Raw genomic sequence first — 23,976 nt, forward strand, 5'->3', positions numbered from 1 at the left:
AGAGTGCCTAAACTGATGAGATTCTTCTTCAAATCAGGGACATGCCTGACATTAGACAAGGTTCTGACAATGCCATCATACATCTTGATATTGATCATTCCCATTTTAATAGTCTTACAAGAAGCATTATTTCCCATCAATACAACTCCACTCGAACTAATTCATATGTAGAGAACCATTCACAATTGGGACACATATGGTAGGAACAACCAGAGTTAAGAATCCATTCATCCTGTGATCTAACTTTATCATCAATCACCAAAAGCATATCAGACTCACTCTTATCTTCAGCAATACTAGCTTTTGCAAAATCATCTCTTTTCTGTTGATTTTGAGCACCACTACCTGCCTTCTGCTTATTTAAAAACTTATAGCATTCAGATTTAATATGTCCCTTTTTCTTACAGTAATTGCAGGTTAAATTCTTATGCTTAGATTTTGATTTAGCCTTCTTTTTGTCACCATTTAAATCCCTTTCAGTCGTTCTCCCTCTAGCTACCAAACTAACACCATCAAACTTATTGGTAGATGTCAACTTATCATCAATCTTCTGCTTGCTTTGCAGATTCGTTTTGACATCCTCAATAGAGATTGTTTCTCTGCCATGAATCATGGTATCCCTAAAATGCTTATAAGATGGAGGCAGAGAACATAACAATAATAGGGTCAAATCTTCATCGTCTATTTTGACATCTATCCTTTTCAAATCAGTAACAATAGAATTGAATTCAGATATGTGGGATTTAATAGAAGTACATTCACCCATATGAAGGGTATACAGTTATTGCTTCAATCTCAACCTATTAGTGAGGGATTTGGTGATGTAGAGGTTCTTTAACTTCACCCATAACTTTGCAACCGTTTTCTCTGAGAGAACTTCCTGTAGAACATCATTTGAAAGACACAACTGAATAGCTGAAAGGGTTTTCTCATCCAAATCGTTTCAATCATCATTGGACATAGTTGAAGGTTTCTTCGCCTTCCCAAATAGGGTTTTCTTCAAACCCTGCTGCGTGAGAACAACCATCATTTGAACCTGCCATAAACTAAAACTGATATTGCCGTCGAACCTATCAATATCATATTTCGTTGAAGCCATGGATCGAAGTAACCTAGAGCTCTGATACCAGTTTGTAAGATCAAACATCAAGAAACACGAATAATAAAGAAACAATAGATCCGTATGACATAGAGATTTAACGAGGTTCACACACCAGGGTGGTGTGCTACGTCCTCGGGCGAAGAAGAAGATGATTTACTATGCGAAAGAGAAATTACACCCTAGTAGCGGTGATGAAAAACTCACCCTGAAACCCTAGCTGCGTGAAAACCCTGGAATACAATGACTTTCTCAATAAGCAACAGAACATTATATATACTCCAAATCGCGAGTCGACCCATCGGGTTGCAGTCGATCCGGTCAAACCACACCCGCCGCCGCACCCCCATACGAGATCAGTGATGGGCCTGTCGGCCCAACCCCTCTGCTTCCATCACAGATCTCAGAAAATTTTTCATTTGGGTCGCCGCCGCCAAAATATGTCGGATCGGGTCAATCTTCAAAACATGCCAAGAATTCGAGACAAACTTAACAATTAGATTTACATACAAGATCTAAATCTACAAAATATTTTCCCACCCCGTTGCATGTAAAGCTAGTGCTAAATATGAGAGAGAGAGAGAGAGAGAGAGAGAGAGAGAGAGAGAGAGAGAGAGAGAGAGAGAGAGAGAGAGGACTTTAAAGTTGTAAAATCACCTGCCAGCCGCTGCAAACATATTTGAAAGTATGACATGGTTGCCAGAGTCATGTGGATCAGGTTCAAGTAAGTTATCAGCCGCGATCTTCCCCAAGTATGGCTTTTCATACACTCTACAACCACCCAACAGAGTACCCCAGATCGAGATTGTTGGACGAATTGCCATTTTCTTTATAAACTCATAAGCACGCTCTACCAAACCTGCTCGTGCAAGCGAGTCAACAACACAACCATAATGCTCAGCTCCTGGCTTTATTCCATACTTTCCTCTCATTGACTCAAAAATCCTCATCCCTGCTCCAACCAACCAGCCCGACTAAATGCTGACAGTACAGAAACCAGTGTCACATAATTAGGCCGCATCCCATGGCCATCTTGTGTCAGCTCCTCGAACATTGCTAGAGCCATTTCTGCACACCCTTGATGTGTATACCCACCAATCATTGCATTCCATGTAATTATATTCCTCTCAGGCATCTCATCAAAGGTTTGCTCTGAATCCTCTATACTTCCACATTTACCATACATGTCCACCAGTGCACTCCCAACATATACATTTCCTTCAACACAGGCCTTCATAGCAAGTGCTTGCACAGACCTCCCAATTCAAGCCCTGCCATCCCAGCACAAGCGCTAAGAACACTTGAAATCATGAAATCTGTAGGCACAACACCTTCTTTCCAAGCTCGCGAAAAGATCACAGAAGCCTTTTCTTCTTCATCATCCTGTACATAGGCAGCAACGGTTAATCTCCATGAGACATCATTGGGTCTGAGGATTCCATTAAAAACAACCTCTGCTGATTTATATTGTCGGCATTTCCCATAAAAATCAATTAGGCCATTAGAAACTGGAACATCATCATCAAAACCAATACGAATCACGAACCCATGTAACTGACGCCCAAGCAGGATATCTGATGCATCAGAACAAGCATTGAGGAATGCACAGAATGTGATCGAATTAGGCTCGCCACCCACACGTCGAAACTTGATATAAGCACCAACCGCATCATAAGGCCGACCATCAAGAACAGAATTCGAAATATATGCATTCCACGTTGGAGCATTCCTTTCAGGCATCTTAACTTAACTTATCCCAACCTGGCCTTGAGCCTGAAATTCTCAATCCTAACCTATCCGATGGGCTGAAATCTCAGCCCAAGCCCTATTCAAATTCAAGCCGGATTAGGACGAACTTCTGTGATCGGGCTATTTTGACACCCCTACACATCTAGAACATCTAGTCTTATACGTCACCACTTCAGTCTGCCTTCGTAGAGTTTATTCAAATGAGAATAATAATAATAAAAAACAAGTAAATCCGATCGGATCTTCCAATGTAGATGGATTTATATGGTATGACATATTTAGAGTATACGGATTTGTATATCACGATGTCCAAGTCATCTTACAAGATCCACTGGATCTTCTTTGGAATGAATAGAGAACCATAACCTAAATTAAAGTGTAGGACTTACAATAAAAAATTGCTCCATGTTAAATCAATCCGATTGAGAGACTTGGGTTTGGGTTTGGGTTTGGGTTTGGGTTTGGGTTTGGGGTTGGGGTTGGGGTGTTGACACTTTATAAATAACCAATTAGTGGTTCAGGAGAAATTGGTTCTTGTGCTTTTGTTTGCCTTCCCTTTGTCTGCGTTGTGTAAGCTTACTCAAGAAAGCAAACCGTCATTGTTGCCAACTGTAAGCAGCTGAGAAGAGATGGCAGTGACGAGAAGGCAAGGAGAAAGAGAAAGAGAAAGAGGGGCAGAAGCAGAAGAGAGTGATCTGTTGAAGCTACACGGATCCATGGGTTGTCAAGAAGAAGCTGACAGAGAGTGATCTCAGTAATCATCTGAGCAGAGTTATATTGCCAAGGAATCAGGTAGAGAAGCATGTGATGCCGAACGCCATGATGTGGTGGAGAGCGGTAGAGGACTTTGGGTTTGGATAAAGGATTGGAACACAGACACTACCATTTGTTGAACTTCATGATGTGGAAGAGTAAATACATAGCCTGTGAATTCGTGGATAGGAGAAGACTTGGGAAGGGCGATGTGATCACGATGTTTTGGGACGATTCCACTCAGAGTTTATACTTTGGTGTACTTGAGAGATCTCCTCCTCCTCCTCCTCCGGATGCTGCTGATGAGCAATTCATCATAGCAACAACTCCTCCTCCTCCGGATCCTCCTCTTTGCAAATTTGCACGTGAAAACCTCCATCTCAGCCAGCCTATGCCTGACCCATGATTCATACATCTCATTTTTTGTTTGTATGAAAGTTTGTATGCAATTGGGTGCAATGGTGGCTTATATGAGAGAATGGATTCGATGCTCATTTAATCAGGTGATCGTATGAATGAACATTCAACACCTGTTTCACTTTCTGTCATTACATGGGTGAAAAAGAATATATTTAAAAACAAAAAAAAATAGATGTTGAATGTTCATCCAAATGAAAAACTGATCCATTCTCTTTAGATGACTCATTAATGGGTAAATAAGTAGGGTCGAACAATATTGGGTTTGATTTGCTTCTCCAAATGTTCAGCTTTTCTCATGGGTTTCTCCCAATGGGCATCTCATGTGTGCTCAGTTTTATTCACCATATGTGGGATTGGCCTTTTTTTCCAATGTCGATCCACGTGGGCTTGGATTGCCCCTCTCAGTACTGTTGTATTTCCTCTATGTTTTGTCTACATGTAAATGATATAATTTTCGACCGAAAAATAAAAAAATGATATAATTAGCATCTATCGTATATAATTGTACAAACTTCCACTGCCAGACTTTCTACCCACACAAAAAAACCTTGGTTTTGGTACCGTTAGGATTATTTTTTTCTAACTTTTACTTTTTAGCTGTCATTTATTTATTTTATTTTTACCTGAGGAAGAAATTTGCAAGTCTAGTGTAGGAAACATCAACGTGTGGGGCCAATGGGAAGGCACATAGGAACATCTTTAGCGCACGTGATAAGGACAACGTGGTCTTTTTGCGCCTACCTATGTCTGGGCATAGGCAACACCAGACTGGGAGGTTCCTTTCTCCCTATTTTTGTTTAGAAGGAAAGTCTGCTAAACTAGTTTCCAAAAACATCTTGCTTAGATAATTTACTTGATTACATGTTCTATTCAATGCAAAGATTGGAAAAGTTAACCATACTCTGGCTACTGCAAGCCTTACCAAGATTCTTAAGCATCTTCAACTTTTAGGGCAACACCATTCCATCGACCATTGGTAAGAGAAAATATGGTCTATATTATTCTCATCTCAAATTTCATAATCTAATTCAATCAAATATCCCTTTTTGTACTGGAAAATATCTTATGTCTGTCCATGACTCTATGCATGTGTACATTACTATGCACTCTCCCAACTTTGAGTGGGAACAATCGGTTAAAAAAGAAGAAGAGAAAATTGATGGCTCAAATTTATCTTGAGAGTTTTTAGAAACATCTCTTTCCATTGTTACACAGATAACTAATATATTAAGCGTGTAAATTGAAACAGTGATATTAGGGACCATGGTTTTAAAAATTGGATCAATCAAGATCGTTTAGATCGGATTAATATCTGCCAAGACCGATCCAAAGGGTAAATCCATCCATCTGATTTTGATTGATACGAATCTAGCCTGTATCGATACCAAATGGGACTAATCCCAAGTTTTAAAACCTTGGTAGAGTTTAGGCATTGGGAGAGTACAAGTCAAACAATTTCTATAAAATTAAGGGCTCCTGAAATGGTATGTGATCAATGTATGTTTTTAAAACTTAAAGGAAATTCTATAGGACTATTGTAAGACTGGTTATGATGTATAGGACAATATATTGGGCAGTTAAGAAGCGTAACATATATTTGTTTAGCATAACAGAGTTAAGGATGTTGAGATGGATGTGCGGCAACACTAGGAAAGATAGAGTAAGGAATGATCAGATTAGAGCTAATTTAGGAATAGTCCCAGTTCAAGCCAAGCTCCAAGAAATTTCTTTTTGGTCAGATAGGTGGCTTTCAGAGAAAACAATTATGGAGTCCATCGGCCTCATTCAGCTCCAGCCCCTTGATGCTAAAGTGGCAGATTTCATATTTGAGGGCAAGTGGGATCTGCCTCAGGTTCATTCTCCAGCCTTGCAAGAGATCTATTCAAATATCAGGAATTTCCCATCCCTTCTATTCCTCAATTGGATAGAAGAATTTGGTCCCTCACTCAATCAGGAAATTTCTCAGTTTGGTCTGCATGGGAGGGGATTCGATTGAGAGCGATGCGTGTCCCATGGCATAATTTTATCTGGGCTAAGGGTCTTTCCCCTTGTGCTTCTCTATTTGGTTGGCTTGTGACGCATGGAAGAATTCCAAATGATGAAAAAGTGATGGCTTGTGCTGTTTCAATGGCTTCTAGATGCTCGTTATGTGATGAAGAATCGGAATCTATGGACCATATATTTTTATCTTGTCGTTTTTCAATAATGGTATGGTCTGATCTCCTTCAGGTGTTTGAGTTGAATTTGTTGGGTTTTCCCTCCATCCAAGAACTGTTTTCTTGGTGGAAAAGAAAGTCTCTCTCTTCTCCTTTGAAGCAAATCTGGTCTGCCTCTCTCATATTTGGCTTCCATCAGATTTGGCTAGAAAGGAATTGTAGAAGATATGATTCTAGTGATAGGCCTCCTGGCTTAGTGACAAGAACGATTTTTTTTTTGACTTGCAAGGGTTTGCCTATATTTCTCTAGTGTTGGTTAAGAATATAAAGGAGTTGCAGCTAACGTCCTCCATCTGCCTTACTAGAGCAAGGCCAGACAGGAGAGAATTCAAGAATTGTTTTGGGCGCGTCCTTGAGAGGGGTGTTTCAAAAATAAATGCTCATTAGGCAACCCGGGCTACGCAGGTGCTAGGGGAATAATTCGAAACCACAAGGGTTATACTATGAGATGCTTTGCCTACTTTGTTGGAATTGTTTCTAACTTTGATGTAGAATTCGCCTTCTTTGAGGCAATAAGAATTGCCAAGGATCTGAATTTGAATTGGATTGAGGTTGAAGGAGATTCGCAAGCTATTGTGTGGTGCATTGTGAAAGGTTTAATTCCATGGAATCAAAGGCAAGTGTGGTTTTCTTATTTGGAATTTTTAAATAGCATCCAATGGAGTATGAATCACTGCTATCGGGAAGTCAATGTAGTTGCAGATGGCCTTGCGAAACATGCTGCCGCGACTAGATCCTCTGCAGAATGGGACTCTGCTCCTAGATTTTCTACAAATGATATTGAATGGGACGCAATGGAAAAGCCTAGGTTCCGGTTCTCGTGAATCTTATGCTTCTTTTGAAGATGTAGTTTCATTTATTTAGACTTAATTCCCTCTCTGCTGATGGCCATGCCGAATGTGGAGTTGGGACTTAAGTTTGTTCAAATTTGTCTATTTGGATTTCTTTGTATTATTCTCATTATTTTTTAATATATTATTTGCTGACCTTAAGCAAAAAAAAAAAAGCTCAAAGAATGTCACCTAAGGTGGTATGGCCATGTTCAACGGAGTCCTTGGGATGCCCCAATAAAGAGGAGTGACCTGATCCACATGGAAGGAACTAAAAGAGGTAGGGACATGCCTAAAATGACCGTTGATGAGGCCATAAGAAAATTCATGTAGAGGCTAAGTCTTGAATCTAATTTGAGGTCTCTAGTATGACTTCAAACAGTGTTGTTTGGAGGTCAAAGATCCATATTGCCGACTAATTTTAAGTGGGGTGTTTCTGGTGGTGTTATTTTGTTTCTTCTCATTTTTTTTTGTTTTTAGTTATCCCTCTTTTGGATCCAAATAGCTGACCCCATTTGGTTGGGAAAAATGCTAAATTGTTTTTGTTGTTGTTGTTGTTGTACCCTTGATACAATACTGATATAATCCAATTGATACAGATACCTCATTCCCTGGTCCAAAGTAATTCTTGATTTTAGAATAAGAAACAAGTTTGCTTTTTACCATATAATTATATTCTTAAAAGCTCGTTATTGTGAATATCAAGCCTAATGAGAAAGTGAGGTTGAGATTACATGAGTTCGCATGACATTTCCATTCTTAACCCACAACGCAGAATGGAATGGGCTAGAGAGCGAATTCTAAATTTAACCAGAGAGAGAGAGAGAGAGAGAGAATTTTACATGGCTCAAATTGGATGGATTATGATTAATAAGATCTCATGTCCAATAGAGGTTCTGGATTGGCTTTCTTGGGCACGGCTCAAATTGGATGGACTTTGCTCAATGGATTATCATATAATAGCCGTTTTCCTACCTTCAATTAATTAAATTATTAACAACTAAACAAAAAATAATTTAGTTAGAGTGTAGTTCTTTATGATTTAGGGGCGTGTAATGGTCAAATCTCCTCTCATTGGTAAAAAGTAAAGTGAGAGACAAAAAACTCTCTTACTAATGCAACTATAGATATAAATTCAATTACGCTATGCAATATTTCTCATTATATATTCTATAAAAAAAATTCTTGCATGATATTTGAAAAAAAAAAAAAATAGATAAAGGATAACAAAATTATAGATTATGATTAAGTAATCAGAAACGTTGAACATTGTCAAAAAAGGTTCCCTCTTCCCCAGTTGACAATGGATGAGAAGTAAGGGGTTCAAGATTATCATAAATATCATCCTCATTCCTAATTGAGGACGAAGGAGAATAAAGGGGTCCAAAATTGTCAATTGAGAATGAAGGAAAAGGAAAGGGTTCTAGATTGTTAGTAATATTTCTCCCATCTCCACTTGTTAACGGACGAGAAAAATTATCAGGAAATCTTCCTTCTTGACCATGCGTAACAGTCATTGTGCTCACAGTGGAATGCATTCCAGAAACATGACAATGGGCCCCGGCTATTTCTTGAGATTGATAGGAGTCCCTATACATTCCACGCTTCTCTTGACTGTGTTTCTCAAACTGTTGCGTAACAGAAGATTTTAAATTATAAATCAAGCAAAAAGCAGAGCAAGTTTATAAAAGAAATCTAATTAAAAAAGAGGGAGAGGGATAGGTATGCCACCGATATCAAGTATGTTAGCGGATAACACCAATAGGAACACATGATAGAGTATCATTCAAGAAGAATATGGGGGTCATTTAAGAAAAAAGGGAAGAGAGAGATAGACACAATGGGTGCTAGCGTACTTGATATCGGCGACATACCCAACCTTTTCCCTAAAAATAAAGATCAAAAGTATAGCTGAAATCGGCAAAACCAACCTCATTAACTCTAGAATAGTAATTGGGTTGTACAATTTCTTTCTGTTGTGAGTCCACAATCTCATCATCATCAGATGTCTTCAAATTAACCTCATTTTGCACTACACCAATTCTTCCACTGTTACTTATCCTGCAAATAGTCCAAGCTTGGGATGGCTACAGAAAACTAAGGTAAAAAATGTTAAACTAGAAGATGACCTCTTCATATAAGGTGATAAAATATGCATTGAACAACATATATAGATGAAAATTAAAACCCTACACAAGACAGACATGAGGAACCGACCTTCTCTTCGGATTCTGAGGTTCTAGGAGTTTTGAGTTCATACTCGTACATTCTCCATTTTGTTTTGTTTTCACCTTTGGAAGATCTCTTCTCCTTCCCACTGGGAAGCACATAGAAAGTGAATGCTCTCTTATAACCTTCTATTTCTGAGCTATTTCCAGATGATGGTATTCGATGCGTATCAGTACACTGCCAAAATCCATTACCTGCAGTTCGAGACTTCTTCTTTTTTGATGGAACATAGAAGAAGATTACTTCATTTCCTTTAATATCCTTTGCTCCAGGGAGAAACCATGGCTCCTTAGTACAGAAATCATGGCAGTCGGTGATAGGAATCAAAGAGAGAGATTCTAATGTCTTGGAATGCCTACTTTTCAGAAAATAGAGAATCTGTTCATCATTCAATTGGTACTTGTACAACCGTTTTGGCGTGATAATAATTTCTCTAAACACAGAATAAACACAGAATAAACTAAAATAATAATTTCAATTTTAAGGAATTCATAAAGTACTTTAATGCGAATGAAGAAGAAGCAGAATAAACAGTAGAAAGCAAACAATTAAACTCAAAGTATTACAGAAGGAAAAAAGAAAAAATTTATCTGGTGAAAATAAACAATGAGATATATCTATCTAACATGGAATCAAAAGAACAATAAAATAAAAATCATTTGTGAACTTACTCCTTGACATTGAAGTTTGTGTGTGGCCCCTCCTGCCTCTTTGATAGATCATCGGAATAGGACTTCAGCATCTCATCTACCGGTGGGCTAAGAATTTCTTGCATCTTATGTTGGATTTTCTGACGCAACTCCACACGCTCTCTCTCGTTGGTCACCTAATAGTATTTCAAAAATTTGTAAGTACTACCTGATACACGCTGTGGGAGGGAAGCTCTCTCATGCCATCCCACGGGTGGAGAATAGATCGGAAGCTTGTTCATTTGTATGGGAAGAAAAACAAATGAACAAGAATTTTCTTTTACCTCCCACGACGATATATCTCTGAACAAACAAAAACTGAGGCAAGAGTTTTGAGAGAAAGAGAGAGAATCTACGGAAATAGTCAGGTCGAGGGCCTGGATACCCATCATTAGAAAAAGAGAAAGAGAGAGAGAGAGAGAGATATGCGGATTGCAGCTCCGAAGTGGGGATGAATTGAATGTTTGAGATACAAAAAGAGAGGATCTGAGAACAACAGCGTTAGAAAACAGAAAGACTATAAAGAAATGGAAAAGGGATTTAAGGGAATTGAAGACCTGTGACATGATGAAAAGATATTCTTCCAGGAATTGTCTCGTCATCCTATCCACAGAGCTCAACTGGTTGTCCATCTTCGGAATCGGTATGTCTCAGAGCTTAAATTTCTCAGAATCTGGTCTGCTGGATCCCTGTGGCCGGTAGCCAAACTCCTGTAGAGAGTACTGCTAAACTCAATGGACTTGGAGAGAGCAAATTAAATCAACATCAACAACTCTTTTCTTGTTTCACAAAATAGGGTGAGTGATAGTTTATAAATAGGGGTGCTACAAGATAATTTTTGTTTTGCCCAAAAACTCTTCATCCCGAAAGTTTCCTTTTTTGCCCAATTGGAATTGGGAGTTGAAGTTTCTCTCCCTTGACGTATTCTGAAAATAGCAAAACAAGAAAAAACAGGAATGAAAAAAACAGAAAATTATTTTTCTACTATTATTGAGTTTGGGGTGCTGGCAGGTAAGACCGTGGCACAAAACTTCAGAGAAAGTTTTGAATGTCTTTTTTCTCTGGGCCTTTTACCACACGCACGTGTCTCTACTGTCAAGAGGTCTCAACAGTCAACACCATAATCCTATTGGGTTTCCGAAGACAGTACGTCCCACGTGGATAAATATTTAAAGCAACTTGAAAAGTGAAATCAGACAAAAAAAATATATATATATATCCAAAACTAAAACAAAAATCAAATTACATCTGAGGTGTCCTAAATTTACAGAAACCTTAAAGAGTAAGAATTTCCCATCAGTTTGGAACTTTATATATGAATAATTTTTTTTTTAAATATAGGTGGGGTATATAGAGAGTAGAAACTTTTTATACAATATGGTACAACTAAAGCATCTTACAAGTCAAATGTAGATGAATTTATAGGATCCGGCTCCTCTCCTGAGCGGTGATTGCGTAGCTCAACCTATAGCTACTTGGAAGATCAACACATGTCCAAGTGGTAATCTGACAATTGCACATGTACCAATCAAAACAGAGATACCATGTTGAAAGCCATTGGGTTACCACTTGAACACATGTTGATCGCCCATATAACTATAAGAAAAACTTGGACAATCACTACTCAAAAGAGAATCCCAATCTAAATTAAATGGAATGGTGCAAAATTGAAAAACCATCACCAACATTAAATTGTATGTTGCAACTTGCACAATTGAAAAACTGACTCCATGTTAAATCGTTCCGACTGAGAGACTCGGACAGGTCATCCAAACCCTTTTACTATTGGGTTTGGGTTTGGGTTTGGGTTTGGGGTGTTGACACTTTATAAATAACCAATTACTGGTTCAGTAGAAATTGGTTCTTGTGCTTTTGTTTGCCTTCCCTTTGTCTGTGTTGTGTAAGCTTTACTCAAGATAGCAAACCGTCTTTGTTACTAACTGTAAGCAGCTGAGAAGAGATGGCAGTGAGGAGAAGGCAAGGAGAAAGAGAAAGAGAAAGAGGGGCAGAAGCAGAAGAGAGTGATCTGTTGAAGCTGAAGCTGTACACGGATCCATGGGTTGTCAAGAAGAAGCTGAGGGAGAGTGATCTCAGTAATCATCTGAGCAGAGTTATATTGCCAAGAGATCAGGTAGAGAAGCATGTGATGCCATTCCTTAATTCTAAGGAACGCCATGATGTGGTCGAGAGCGGTAGAGGACTTTGGGTCTCGGTGAAGGATTGGGATACAGACACCTACCATTTGTTGAACTTCATGATGTGGAAGAGTAACCGTTCTTACAAGCTTGGGCATAGATGGATTCCAGAGTTCGTGGATAGAAGAAGACTTGGGAAGGACGATGTGATCGGGATGTTTTGGGACGGTTCCACTCGGTGTTTCTATTTCAGTGTCCTTGAGAGATCTCCTCCTCCTCCTCCGGATGCTGCTGATGAGCAATTCATCATGGCAACAACCCCTCCTCCTCCTGATCCTTATCTCTGCAAATTCGCAAGTGAAAACCTCCATCTCAGCCAGCCTATGCCTGAACCATGATTCATCCATCTCAAATATTTTTTTGTATGAAAGTTTGTATGTTATTGAGTGCAATTACCTAGTACAGTTGATGAGCTTTGGTTTGTAAAAAGCTCATGCTTATCAGGAGGTATATGAATTCGAGTGTCCTGGTTGTTACCTACTTCCCTCTTTATCTATAAAAAAAATATAATAATAATAAATAAAAACGACTCATTAAGGGTAAATTAGTAGTGTAGAGCAACATTGGTTTTGAATATCTTCTCCAAATGTCCAGCTATTCTCCTGGGTTTCTCCTTATTTGTGCCATTTTAAGAAATGTTCTAGCTAGGCATCTCATGTTTGTTCACTTTTAGTTACTATAAGTGGTTTTGGCCTTTTTCCCAGCGTCGGTCCATGTGGGCTTGGATTGGGATAGATCTGACTTTTTACCCTTGGTTTAAAAACAAAAAAACAAAAAACCTTGGTTTTGCCTTTCCCGGGATTATTTACAGGAAACCTGACTCAATGGGGATAAGGACTGATGAGGGTACTTCTTCCTAACCACGGCACGGGTAAGGATTGGTCCTGGGCCGTGCTGCCACCTCGGCCCTCCATCAGGCCGTGCTACCACCTCGGCCCTCCATCAGGCCATGCTGCCACCTCGGCCCTCCATTAGGTCGTGCTGCCACCTTGGCCCTCCATCAGGCCGTGCTTCCATCTCGGCCCTCCATCAGGCCGTGCTACCACCTCGGCCCTCAATCAAGCCGTGCTGTCACCTCGGCCCTCCATCAGGCCGTGCTTCCACCTCGGCCCTCCATTAGGCCGTGCTGTCACCTTGGCCCGACGTTAACAACAAGGTTTCCAGAGACGTGCTTTCGTCCACCCCTACATTCAAGGAACGTAATCCCTATTTAGAAGGACATGACTCTATCCACTACACGTCACCATAGACGTCTATCCCTCACACGGTTGGCCTTTCCGAGACAAGAGGGGAATATTCCCCTAGAATATACCCCCAAGACTTGAAATATTCCTAGAATCACAGAGCCACTCCCCTCAAGGATTTCATGCTTAAATAGGACTCTTTACAATCGTCTCCCACTCTCCCTCCATCAGCAACCTAAAAATACCAAGGTAAGCCTCCATCATGGGGGATCGATCACTCACTTCTCTGATTGGAAAAAGCTCTCTTGAGCATCTGTTGTGGAAAGATCTGACTTAGGCATCAGAGAGTCTCCCGTCGGGTCAGCCCGGCTCTCCCCTGTCATCTTTCCTATGCAGGTCGGCCAAAGTACCAAGAACTGCAGGGAAGATCATCTGGTCAATTCTTACCGTATCAGATTGGCACCGTCTGTGGGAAACAATTACAAAAAGTCATCTTGGACCAATGCAATTAAGGAGTGAGAAGGTCATTTCTTCAACGACAACGCGAGCAAGATCCACTCGCGAGTTACCACTTAGACGTCCCCCTTCACCACCAATGGTAGAGTAGGAAAATGTCCTAGCAGAGACCCCTTCACGAGGACCCCAGCAAACTGGCCTGATGCGAAAGTTGCCCAGGGAGAGGGAAATCAGCGCGAGCAAAACCCTCAGCTATCTCGCCATTTCCCATCATCCCGGATAACTCACCCGAACATGGAAGAGCAGATGCAGAGCTTGCAGCTGCAGGTGTTAGCTAAAAACACACTGGTGCAGGACTTCATACGCCAGTTCGGCTCAACACTTCCAGTGCCACGTACCAGTTCAGCTCAGCCACCTAGGCCTGTTCTAGGCAGACAACTAAACAATGAATCTCCTAACCACAGTGTCACCCCTCAATCAACAGCAAGGAGGGGGTCGGCCAGAACGTCATGTACTGTTCACTCGGTACCACCCCACTCTCCTACTGAGGGGCGTAGGCAAGGTCCCGTGCCAGCCCAGAATAGGAGAGCTCGTCATTCCACTCGTCACCGGAGCCCAGAGACACATGATGTCTGTAGATCCCCACCTCGGGTAGGAAGACGCCAGCTGTCACCTCAAAGACTCACTAGAGGTGTGCGTTTGCATAGAGAAGAACAAGAGAATTCTCAGAGGACAGCTCAGCGAGATCAACCCCAAGGGGGTCAGAACTCGCCCACCAGGCCGACCAGAGGCATACCACGGCAACGCCAAGGTCAACCCGATGCTCACCAAGGCCAAGGAAGAAGCCCCAGAAGTGGTAAGAGGGCAGGCCGATATCCGGATCACCGAGCCGAGGGAGAAGGGATGACCTGGAGAGCCGTATCCAGCGACTCACTAAGCGAGTAGAAAAAATGCAGAGGCAAGGGCACCCGATCGACATAACTATAACTCTGGCCCATAATGCACTATCCGACGAACTGATAGACGTCGAGCTGCCCCCAAATTTCGTGTTACCCGTCTTTAATGGATATGATGGCACCACAGATCCCTATGATCATCTACTCTACTATAGCTTGACCATGGCGGTTTATGGGAGGTCAGACACCATTCTCTGTCGGTCTTTCGCAACCTCGTTAAAAGGAGCAGCACTGGTATGGATGTTGAACTTGCGGCCACGATCGATCCGCAACTATGAAGAGCTGACAAGAGCGTTCCTCACACGTTTCCAAGCGAGTATGAAGTAGAAGTAAACTACGCAAAATGTGATGAACATGAGGCAGGGAGCGAGAGAGACTATAAGAGAGTTCCTTGCCCGATTCACTAAGGCAAAACTGGAGGTAAAAAACCTACCGAAAGGAGTGGCGTATAGCATGTTGTGCAACGGGGTAATGCACCCTGATCTGGTCCAGTCTCTGGCCCTCGACTTACTAGAAACAATACCCGAACTATTGAGACGGTGCAATCAATACGCCAACATGGAGGAAGTTCTGGCCGCCCGAGGAATAGCTGACAGGTGTGATCAGGCGGAGAAGGAGAAGAAAAGGACTCTGAGACCTAGGGACGACTCTCGTGAGCCAAAGAAAAACATAACAGATCGGCCTCTTGACACAGCTGAACCTGAGCGATATGAACTTGATCGTTCCCGAGCAAACCTGCTCTTAGAGATCCAAGATCAGAAGTACTTTCGCTAATCCAGGCCAATGACAGCTAAACCAGAGGAGAGGAACCCCATCCGATATTGCCGATACCACCGAGACCATGGACATGACACTGAAGACTGTAAGTCTCTAAAAAGGGAAATTGATGAGCTCATCAAGGCTGGATACTTCAACCAATATTTAAAGTAGAAATATGGTGGGAACTGGCCTGAGTCGAGGAGAGATGATGCCAGGCTGAGTCGAGATAGGGCCGAGCCGTCCAAGGACCCAGCCACAGACCGAGCTGACACTTACGACAACCAACCCATGGGTCTAGCCATCCTAACAATCATGGGCGGACCCACGGCAGAATCAGTCAGAAAAGCCAAGCACATGCACGGTTCGTATACATCACAGAACAACCTGTCAAAGCCCTCAAAATGGATCCACCCATTACGTTCTCTGTCAGAGATCTGGAAGAGTTGAACTGGCCTCACAACGACGCTGTCATGGTTCAATTAGTGGTGGCCAACCACCCCTTCCACAGGGTCCTAGTGGACACGGGAGCCTCCGTTGACCTCATGTCATTCGAAGCCTTCATAAAATTGGGGCTTGGCACCGGGGCCTTAAAACCAGCCCCAGGACCCTTGTACGGATTTTTAGGCATGCCAGCATAGCTAGAGGGAGTTGTTGACTTGCCTGTAACCATCGGACCGGGAGCTCAAACAGCCACTACCATGGTCTCTTTTATGGTAGCCAACATCGCCTCACCCTATAATGCAATCCTGGGCCGACCTGGTCTCAATGGTCTTGGGACGATTGTGTCCACTAAGCACATGAAGGTCAAATTCCCCGCCAGCAATGGAGTTAGAGAATGCAAGTCCAGCCAGAAGGAATCCCGGGAATGCTATGCCAACTTCATAAAATTTGTCAAGAAACCGTGCTTGGGCCTAGCATGTATGGTAGAAATTATTGATTTTCGAGATGAAAGCCTCCTGACCCAAGCGAGCCAGTTGAACAGCTACTTACTATCCCAATCACTGAGGCTGAACCATCAAGAAGTTCAGCTCGGAGCACTGCTGAGCTCCCAACGCCGTAAAGAAATTTTGAACTTCCTCGACGAAAACTCTGATATTTTCTCTTGGAAACCTTCTAATATGCCAAGCATCTCCAGGGCTGTGGTTGAGCACAGTCTGGACGTTAACCCTAACTTCAAGCCTGTCCAACAGAAGGTCAGGAACTTCGTGACTGAGTGGAACACCATCATCAATGAGGAGGTTGACAAACTCCTAGCAGCAGGGTTTGTGAGGGAAGTAAAGTAGCCGACCTGGTTAGCCAATGTGGTCATGGTCCCGAAGTCTAACAGGAAGTGGAGGATATGCATAGACTACACTGACCTGAACAAGGCCTGTCCCAAAGGCTGCTAACCTTTGCCCAAGATTGACTCCCTCATTGACTCGACTGCAGGCCACGAGATGCTGACCTTCATGGACGCATATTTCGGCTACAACCAGATAAAAATGAAGGTGGAAGATGAGGAGAAAACTGCCTTCCTCACCACTCAGGGCAACTACTGTTACACTGCAATGCCTTTTGGCCTAAAGAATGCTGGGGCCACTTACCAGAGGATGGTGAATACGATGTTCCGAAGCCAGATCGGAAAAAATATGAAAGTTTACGTTGATGATATGCTGGTCAAGAGTGCAAAAGGCATTGATCATGTGCTAGATCTGAAGGAAGCTTTCGATGTCCTGCGGCTGAACCAGATGAGACTAAATCCAACCAAGTGTGTATTTGGAGTAACCTCTGGAAAAATTCCTGGTCTTTCTAGTGTCGCAAAGGGGAATAGAGGCAAACCTCTCAAAAATTAAGGCCATTCATGAGATGCGTCCACCAAGAAACATTCACAAAGTGTAGAAACTGACAGGGTGCCTGGCCGCACTTAACAGGTTCTTGTCCCGAGCTGGGGATAGGTGCCTTCCATTATTCAAGCTACTAAAAGGAGGAAAAGGTCAACAGTAATTTCGCTGGACAGAGGAATGCGAAGTAGCTTTCGATGAAATCAAGGCTTGCCTAACCCGGCCCCCTCTGCTGAGCTGGCCAGAGCCCGGAGAGGAGCTACAGCTTTACCTCGCTACCTCTGCGGTAGCCGTTAGTGCAGTCCTCGTAAGAGAAGAGCCAAAGACCCAGAGGCCCATCTACTATGTGAGTCATGTGCTCATGGAAGTGGAGACAAGGTACCAGAAGATTGAGAAGTTTGCACTGGCGCTGGTCGTGACAGCTAGGAAGTTGAGGCCCTACTTCCAAGCACACGCCATTGCTGTACTAACTGATTAACCATTGAGAAAGTCACTTCAAAGCCCTAGTGTAGCGGGACGTATGGTAAGTTGGGTTGTCGAGTTAAATGAGCACAACATTGAATTCTGACCAAGAAGTGCAATCAAGGGCCAGGCACTGGCTGACTTCTTAGCTGAATGTACACAAACCGAAGAAGCGACAGAGCCTGAGGCGGAGCTGAACAAAAAGTGGGAGCTCTTTGTTGATGGATCCAGCACCACAGCGAGGAGCGTCGCAGGACTTGTGCTGAAAAGCCCTGAGGAATTTACGATACATTACACCCTTAGATTTACATTCCCCGCAACAAATAATGAAGCAGAGTATGAAGCCCTGATTGTGGGAATCAAACTGGCAAAGGCGGTAATAACAGACGACTTGGTCGCACATAGTGACTCCCAACTAATCGTGAACCAAGTCAATGGCCAATACGAGGCCAAAGAAGAGAGAATGACCAAGTATTTAAAAGAAGTACGTCGCATGGTAACCAGCTTTAGCACATTCACAATGGTACAGATCCCACGATAGGAAAATACAATGGCAGATGCCCTCTCCAAACTAGCTATAGCCGAACTCGAGGACTGTGCAAGCTCGGTATATTTTGAAGTTCTAGACCAACCTACCTATAAGTAAGAATTGTTGTGCAGCAATACGCAAAGAGCCGAGCCGAGCTGGATGGATCCCATCGTGGACTATTTGCGTGACGGACATCTCCCAGGAGATCAAATAGAAGCAAGGGCAGTCAAAAGAAGAGCAGCCAAATACACCCTCCAGGGTGGAGTACCTTACAAAAGGGCAATATCCTGGCCCCTGCTGAAGTGCCTACCCCTGAACCAAGCTAAAGAGATGCTTCGCGAAGCCCACGAAGGAATTTATGGGGGATACATCGGGGGTAGGGCACTGGCCTACAAGGTGCTACGCCAAGGATTCTACTGGCCAAACATGCAAAGAGATGCAATGAAGTTCATCCGACAGTGCTTTAAGTGTCAGGTACACGCCCCAATACCACACATCCTGGCTACAGAACTTAGTTCAGTGATCTGCTCGATCCCGCTCGCAATGTGGGGAATGGATATTCTAGGACAGTTCAAGAAAGGAAAAGGGGGAGTTCAATTCTTGATTGTCGCTATTGGTTACTTCACCAAATGGGTGGAGGCATGTCCCCTAGCCAGAATCATTGAGCAGGCAGTAGAGAAATTCATTAGAGACGATGTCATATTCCGCTATGGTGTCCCAAAGGCGTTGGTCACGGATAATGGTCGACAATTCGACAATCAGAAATTCAGGATCTTCGGCAGTAACTTTAATATTGATTTCTAAAACACTGCTGTAGCACACCCGCAATCAAACGGTCAGGCAGAAAAATCCAACCACATACTTCTAGATGGAATAAAGAAGAGGCTGGACTGGGAGAAGAAGAACTGGGCAGATCAGATACTCAGTGTACTTTGGGCGTATCGTACTTCAGCTCGGACCCCCATAGGAGAGACACCGTTCCGGTTGGCATACGGGACTGAAGTATTAACCCCTGTGGAGGTAATCCAAGCCTCATTCCGATCAGTAGTGTTCGAAGCCTCACAGAACGAAGCCGGGCTCCAAGCAAACGTCGACTTCACAGACGAAGTTTGGGAAGAATCACTTGTACGAAATGAAACCTACAAGCAGAAAGTTCGCCAGTATCACAACTGAAGGGTCAAACCACGGGGATTCGTAGTTGAGAACTTGGTCCTCAGGAAAATAACAGCGGCGGACCCAAGAAGTGAAGGCAAGCTCAACGTGAACTAGGAAAGCCCTTACATAGTCTCCAAAGTGGTGTGCCCCGGTACATACCACTTGCAGACTCAGGGGCTACAGCTATACCAAGGGCATGGAACGTTGAAAATCTCAAAAATTTTTACCAGTAGATAGTTTTATCAGTAGATTGCATTGAAATCCCATCGATTGGGAGTTAGTCTTGTAGATTTTATACTTTCAGCACCTTAGCTTCCACATCTCATTATTCAATTTTTATCACGGAATGGATTAGATTCTATTTCGAAGCAATATATTTGTCCCAAGTGCATACCACACATCAATATACTATGAAGCTTCTCTCAAATATCTAACTCTTCAAAGACCTTAACGTCTAAGGCACAAAGACCGAGCTCAAGCTCAGCACGCAGCTAAGACCGAGCTCCAGCTCGGCACCACAAGACCAGACCCTAGTTTGACGACTCAAAGACCTTAACAACTAAGGCACAAAGACTGGGCTCCAGCTCGGCAGCAACTAAGACCGGGCTCCATCTCGGCAGCAACTAAGACCGAGCTTCAGCTCGGCACCACAAGACCAGACCCTAGTTTGGTAACTCAAAGACCTTAACGTCTAAGGCACAAAGACTGAGCTCAACCTCGACACGTAACTAAGACCAAGCTCTAGCTCGGCACCACAAGACCAGACCCTAGTTTGGCGACTTAAAGGCCTTAACAACTAAGGTACAAAGACCGGGCTCTAGCTCGGCAGCAACTAAGATTGAGCTCTAGCTCGGCAGCAACTAAGATCGAGCTCCAGCTCGGCACCACAAGACCAGACCCTAGTTTGGCAACTCAAAGACCTTAACATCTAAGGCATAAAGACCGAGCTCAAGCACGACAACATCTAAGACCGAGCTCCAGCTCGGCATCACAAGACCTGACCCTAGTTTTGCGACTCAAAGACCTTAACAACTAAGGCACAAAGACCGGGCTCCAGCTCAGCAGCAACTAAGACCGAGCTCCAGCTCGGCACCACAAGACCAGACCCTAGTTTGGCAATTCAAAGACCTTAACCACTAAGGCACAAAGACCAGGCTCCCGCTCGGCTGCAACTAAGACCGAGCTCTAGCTCAGCACCACAAGACCAGACCCTAGTTTGGTAACTTAAAGACCTTAACTAAGGCACAGAATGGGCTCCCCCTCGGCCGCAACTAAGACCTAGCTTCAACTCGGCACCACAAGACCAGACCCTAGTTTGGTAACTCAAAGACCTTAACATCCAAGGCAAAGACCGAGCTCCATCTCTGCACCACCAGCGATACCTTACCCTAGTTTTCGTAACTCAAGACCTTACCCTAAGGCATGGAGAACTAGCTTTGGTTCGGCACCTTTAATCCCAAATCAGGGCTAATACTTGTACGGTGGTCCAGGTCCAGACATGATGCTTCGCCATACAAAGACACACAGGACCGAATCAAGTTCAATTTAAAAATGGAATTACCTTATAGAAACTCAAGAAACACAATGAGGAAACAAAAAATTTTCCATTAATGGAGGGAAGAAACCCTCAAAAGTTACATCAACTCCCAAATGGGATTTTTACAAAAGAGAAGCAAGACGATTACATCTCTCCCACAAAAAAAGAAGAAGAAAGAAACAAGACAAAAAGGAGAAGCACAACATCAATACTGTAGAGGCTAGGGGGCTGGATCAGGAAGGAGCTAGTTGCATCACTTGGTAGCTGTAGGGTTGGCTTGGGTCACCTCCTCACCGACCTCAACCTGACCAAAGAGCTATACAGAGGGAGCTGGGGCAGGAGCACGCTGCTCATACTCAGAGAAATCGTAATTAGGCGTCTTGCCAAGGATGAACTGAATGGCGTTTTCTAAGCCAAACTGAAATTAGGCGACATTGACATCAACTAGCAATTTCTGACCAACTTCAGAGTTCAGCCACCTCTCAGCGGTGACCTCATCGATCGAAGCCAGCTCTGATTGATGTTTTTTCTCCAGCTCAGAAATCTGAGCTGAGTGTTCAACTTCTTTCTTTTTGTTGGCCTTCTGAGCTTCGGCCAACTCGCTCTAGAGTGTGTCTTTCTCTTTGACAAGGCAGCTGTTGATCCTGAGTTGCTTAGCCACCTCACGCTCCAGCTCGCCAGCCCTCTCCTCATTGTCTTTCACCCTCTGCTCCTCAGATCGGGCCTTCCTCTTCTCATTCTCCAACTGGCCTGTGGCCATATGAAGATCCCCCCGCAGGCGATTCACCTCATCATCCAACTTCTCGCGGGCAATGGCCATGTTCTTGAATCGACTAGCGGCCTCCACCGCATAAGCAAAAGCCTGCATTTATCCAACAGAGCCATGAATGATAGGAACTCAAATAAATACAAAGGGTAAGAGGCGGGAAATACTTACGTCCCCCATCCAGGCGTAGACCTGCTCCGTGAAGTCAATGTCCGACAGCTTCCCCAAGGAGGACATCTTTCTTAGGACGGCTATGGCGGCACCAAGTTCGAGCTGCCAAAGGATCCAGAATGGTGTCATTCTCCAGCAGGTCCACCCAGGGGTCTACGAGCTGCTTCCCCTTCGAGCCACCTTTGGAGGGTTCCCGTGCTGCCCCTCATCAACTGGCAAGCACCTCCTCTTTTGGCCGTCGGACACTGCCCCAGCTCGGTCAGGTGTGCCAGTCTTCCTTGGCGTTTTCTCTACCATGCCAGCTGGTTCCTTCGCCTTCACAGAGCCCGGAGCCCCGTGCCGAGCTGAATATTGAATTGGGGGGGCATCTCCTTCCCTTGCTTGCCCCCAATAATAAGGGGCGAGGACTTGTTGCCTGCACCAGCTGGAGGGGCGACCTTCATATTCGGGTTGGGGCTAGCCACAACCTTGCCCTTGTCAACGACCTTCTTGGCAGCCTACTCGGCCGCATCTTTTTTCCTCGCCTCCGCTGCCGCCGCAGCCAGGGCCTTAGTGTCTACCTTCACATTAACCACTGTAAGACGAGAAAGAACCGAGCTTTATCAGAATTGGGAACAGGCTAAAATGTCAAAAAACTGAGCTGAACCACAATAACTAGACTCGATCGAACCCTCACCAGGGACTTCACTCAGCCCAAACTCCCGGAGCAAGTCTTCATCCTGTAGCATGCGAACATCCATAGTGTCCCCACCAAAACACATTTGATATGTTTAGAGGTCAGCTGGGGAGAGCTTGGGAGTTCGGTTCAGCACGGATAGGGTGGGCTTGACCCAGCTGCTCTTAAAGGGGTTCTCCTCCATCGCCACGTAGAAGTACCTCTCCTTCCACTTCTTCACCGAGGAGGGCATGTTGAGGAACATCTTCAGGTCGCTGTAAGGATTGTCCCTCTCCCTCTTGGTGAAGTAGTACCACACTGAGGTGTGCCTCTTCACCAAGAACATCTTCCTGAATAGATCCAGCATTGCAGTCTGACCTAGCTTTGAGACAAACACCTTAAAGCCAATAACAGTTCGCCATAAGTTAGGAGTCACCTGGCTGGGAGCGAGGCACCAGTGTTCAAGGACCGAGCTGATCAGCTCGAGCATAGGAATTCTCAGGCTGCTCTGGAAGGCCACATCGTAAAGGGCAACCTCGTCCCCAGTGGCGTCCACTTATTCGTTCTCATCTGGGATGCACATCACCAAGTAATCTAGGATGCCGAATCAGCTCCGGATCAGGTTGAGCACTTGGGCGTCAGGATGCTTGGAATATTCATCGTGGTCATCTTCTCTCTGAAGGAGGAGGTAGAACCTTCCCCCTCGGATTCTGCCTGGTCGGCCTCAGGGACTTCGGCACCTGAGGGGCCCGCACCCAGAGTTCCTACTGTCGTGGCACTGGGGGGCTGAGCTGAGGCAGTCGAGCCAGCCCCAGCCATGCTCTGGATGGTCTCTAGTGAGACCACTTCCACAGACTCAATGCCCGAGCTGCTGCCCGAGCCCGAGCAACCTTCAGAGCCTGAGCTGTCAGAGCCCTGATTGCTGGAAGTGTTGTCACTAGAGGACGAAGGATCGGGAATGGGGCACTCAGGGTGATTTTTCCCAGGCCTCACGGTAGTCAAGGGGGTCTGGTTGGGTGAGTCCAGATCACGCACAAACGCCATGTCGGGATCTCCGGGGCTAGTGCTAGGGTATGCGAAAGGCTGAGTAATGGACCGATGAGTCACAACCATAATCGTACTTGTTGCAGGATGAACTAGGAAGGGCAAGCGAGAAGGGGCGCTGTTCACGATACTATGCTGCTTTGAAACCCTTTGATAGTCCGCGTTGAGGATGGGAGCGAGGTGAGCTGACTTTACCACTAGATCGAATGATAAGACTTTTGGGAAAGGTGTACACTATTTATAGGAGAAGGCAGTGGAGAATGAACGGCTAGATCTTGTCGAAATCAATGGCGGACGGGAGC

General features: G+C 44.1%; 1 protein-coding gene and 1 pseudogene across 1 annotated transcript; one reads left to right on the forward strand and one right to left on the reverse strand.

Moving 5' to 3' along the window:
- Nucleotides 1-1,752: 1,752 nt before the first annotated feature.
- Nucleotides 1,753-2,839, reverse strand: LOC122089603 (annotated as a pseudogene).
- A 9,106-nt stretch (nt 2,840-11,945) lies between these two features.
- Nucleotides 11,946-12,518, forward strand: LOC122089604 (B3 domain-containing protein At2g33720-like). The gene has a single exon (XM_042659327.1). The coding sequence runs from the start codon at nt 11,946-11,948 to the stop codon at nt 12,516-12,518; it is 573 nt and encodes a 190-aa protein (XP_042515261.1).
- The last annotated feature ends 11,458 nt before the right edge of the window (nt 12,519-23,976 follow it).

The sequence above is a fragment of the Macadamia integrifolia genome, chromosome 9, assembly GCF_013358625.1.
Source record: "Macadamia integrifolia cultivar HAES 741 chromosome 9, SCU_Mint_v3, whole genome shotgun sequence".
NCBI lineage: Eukaryota > Viridiplantae > Streptophyta > Magnoliopsida > Proteales > Proteaceae > Macadamia > Macadamia integrifolia.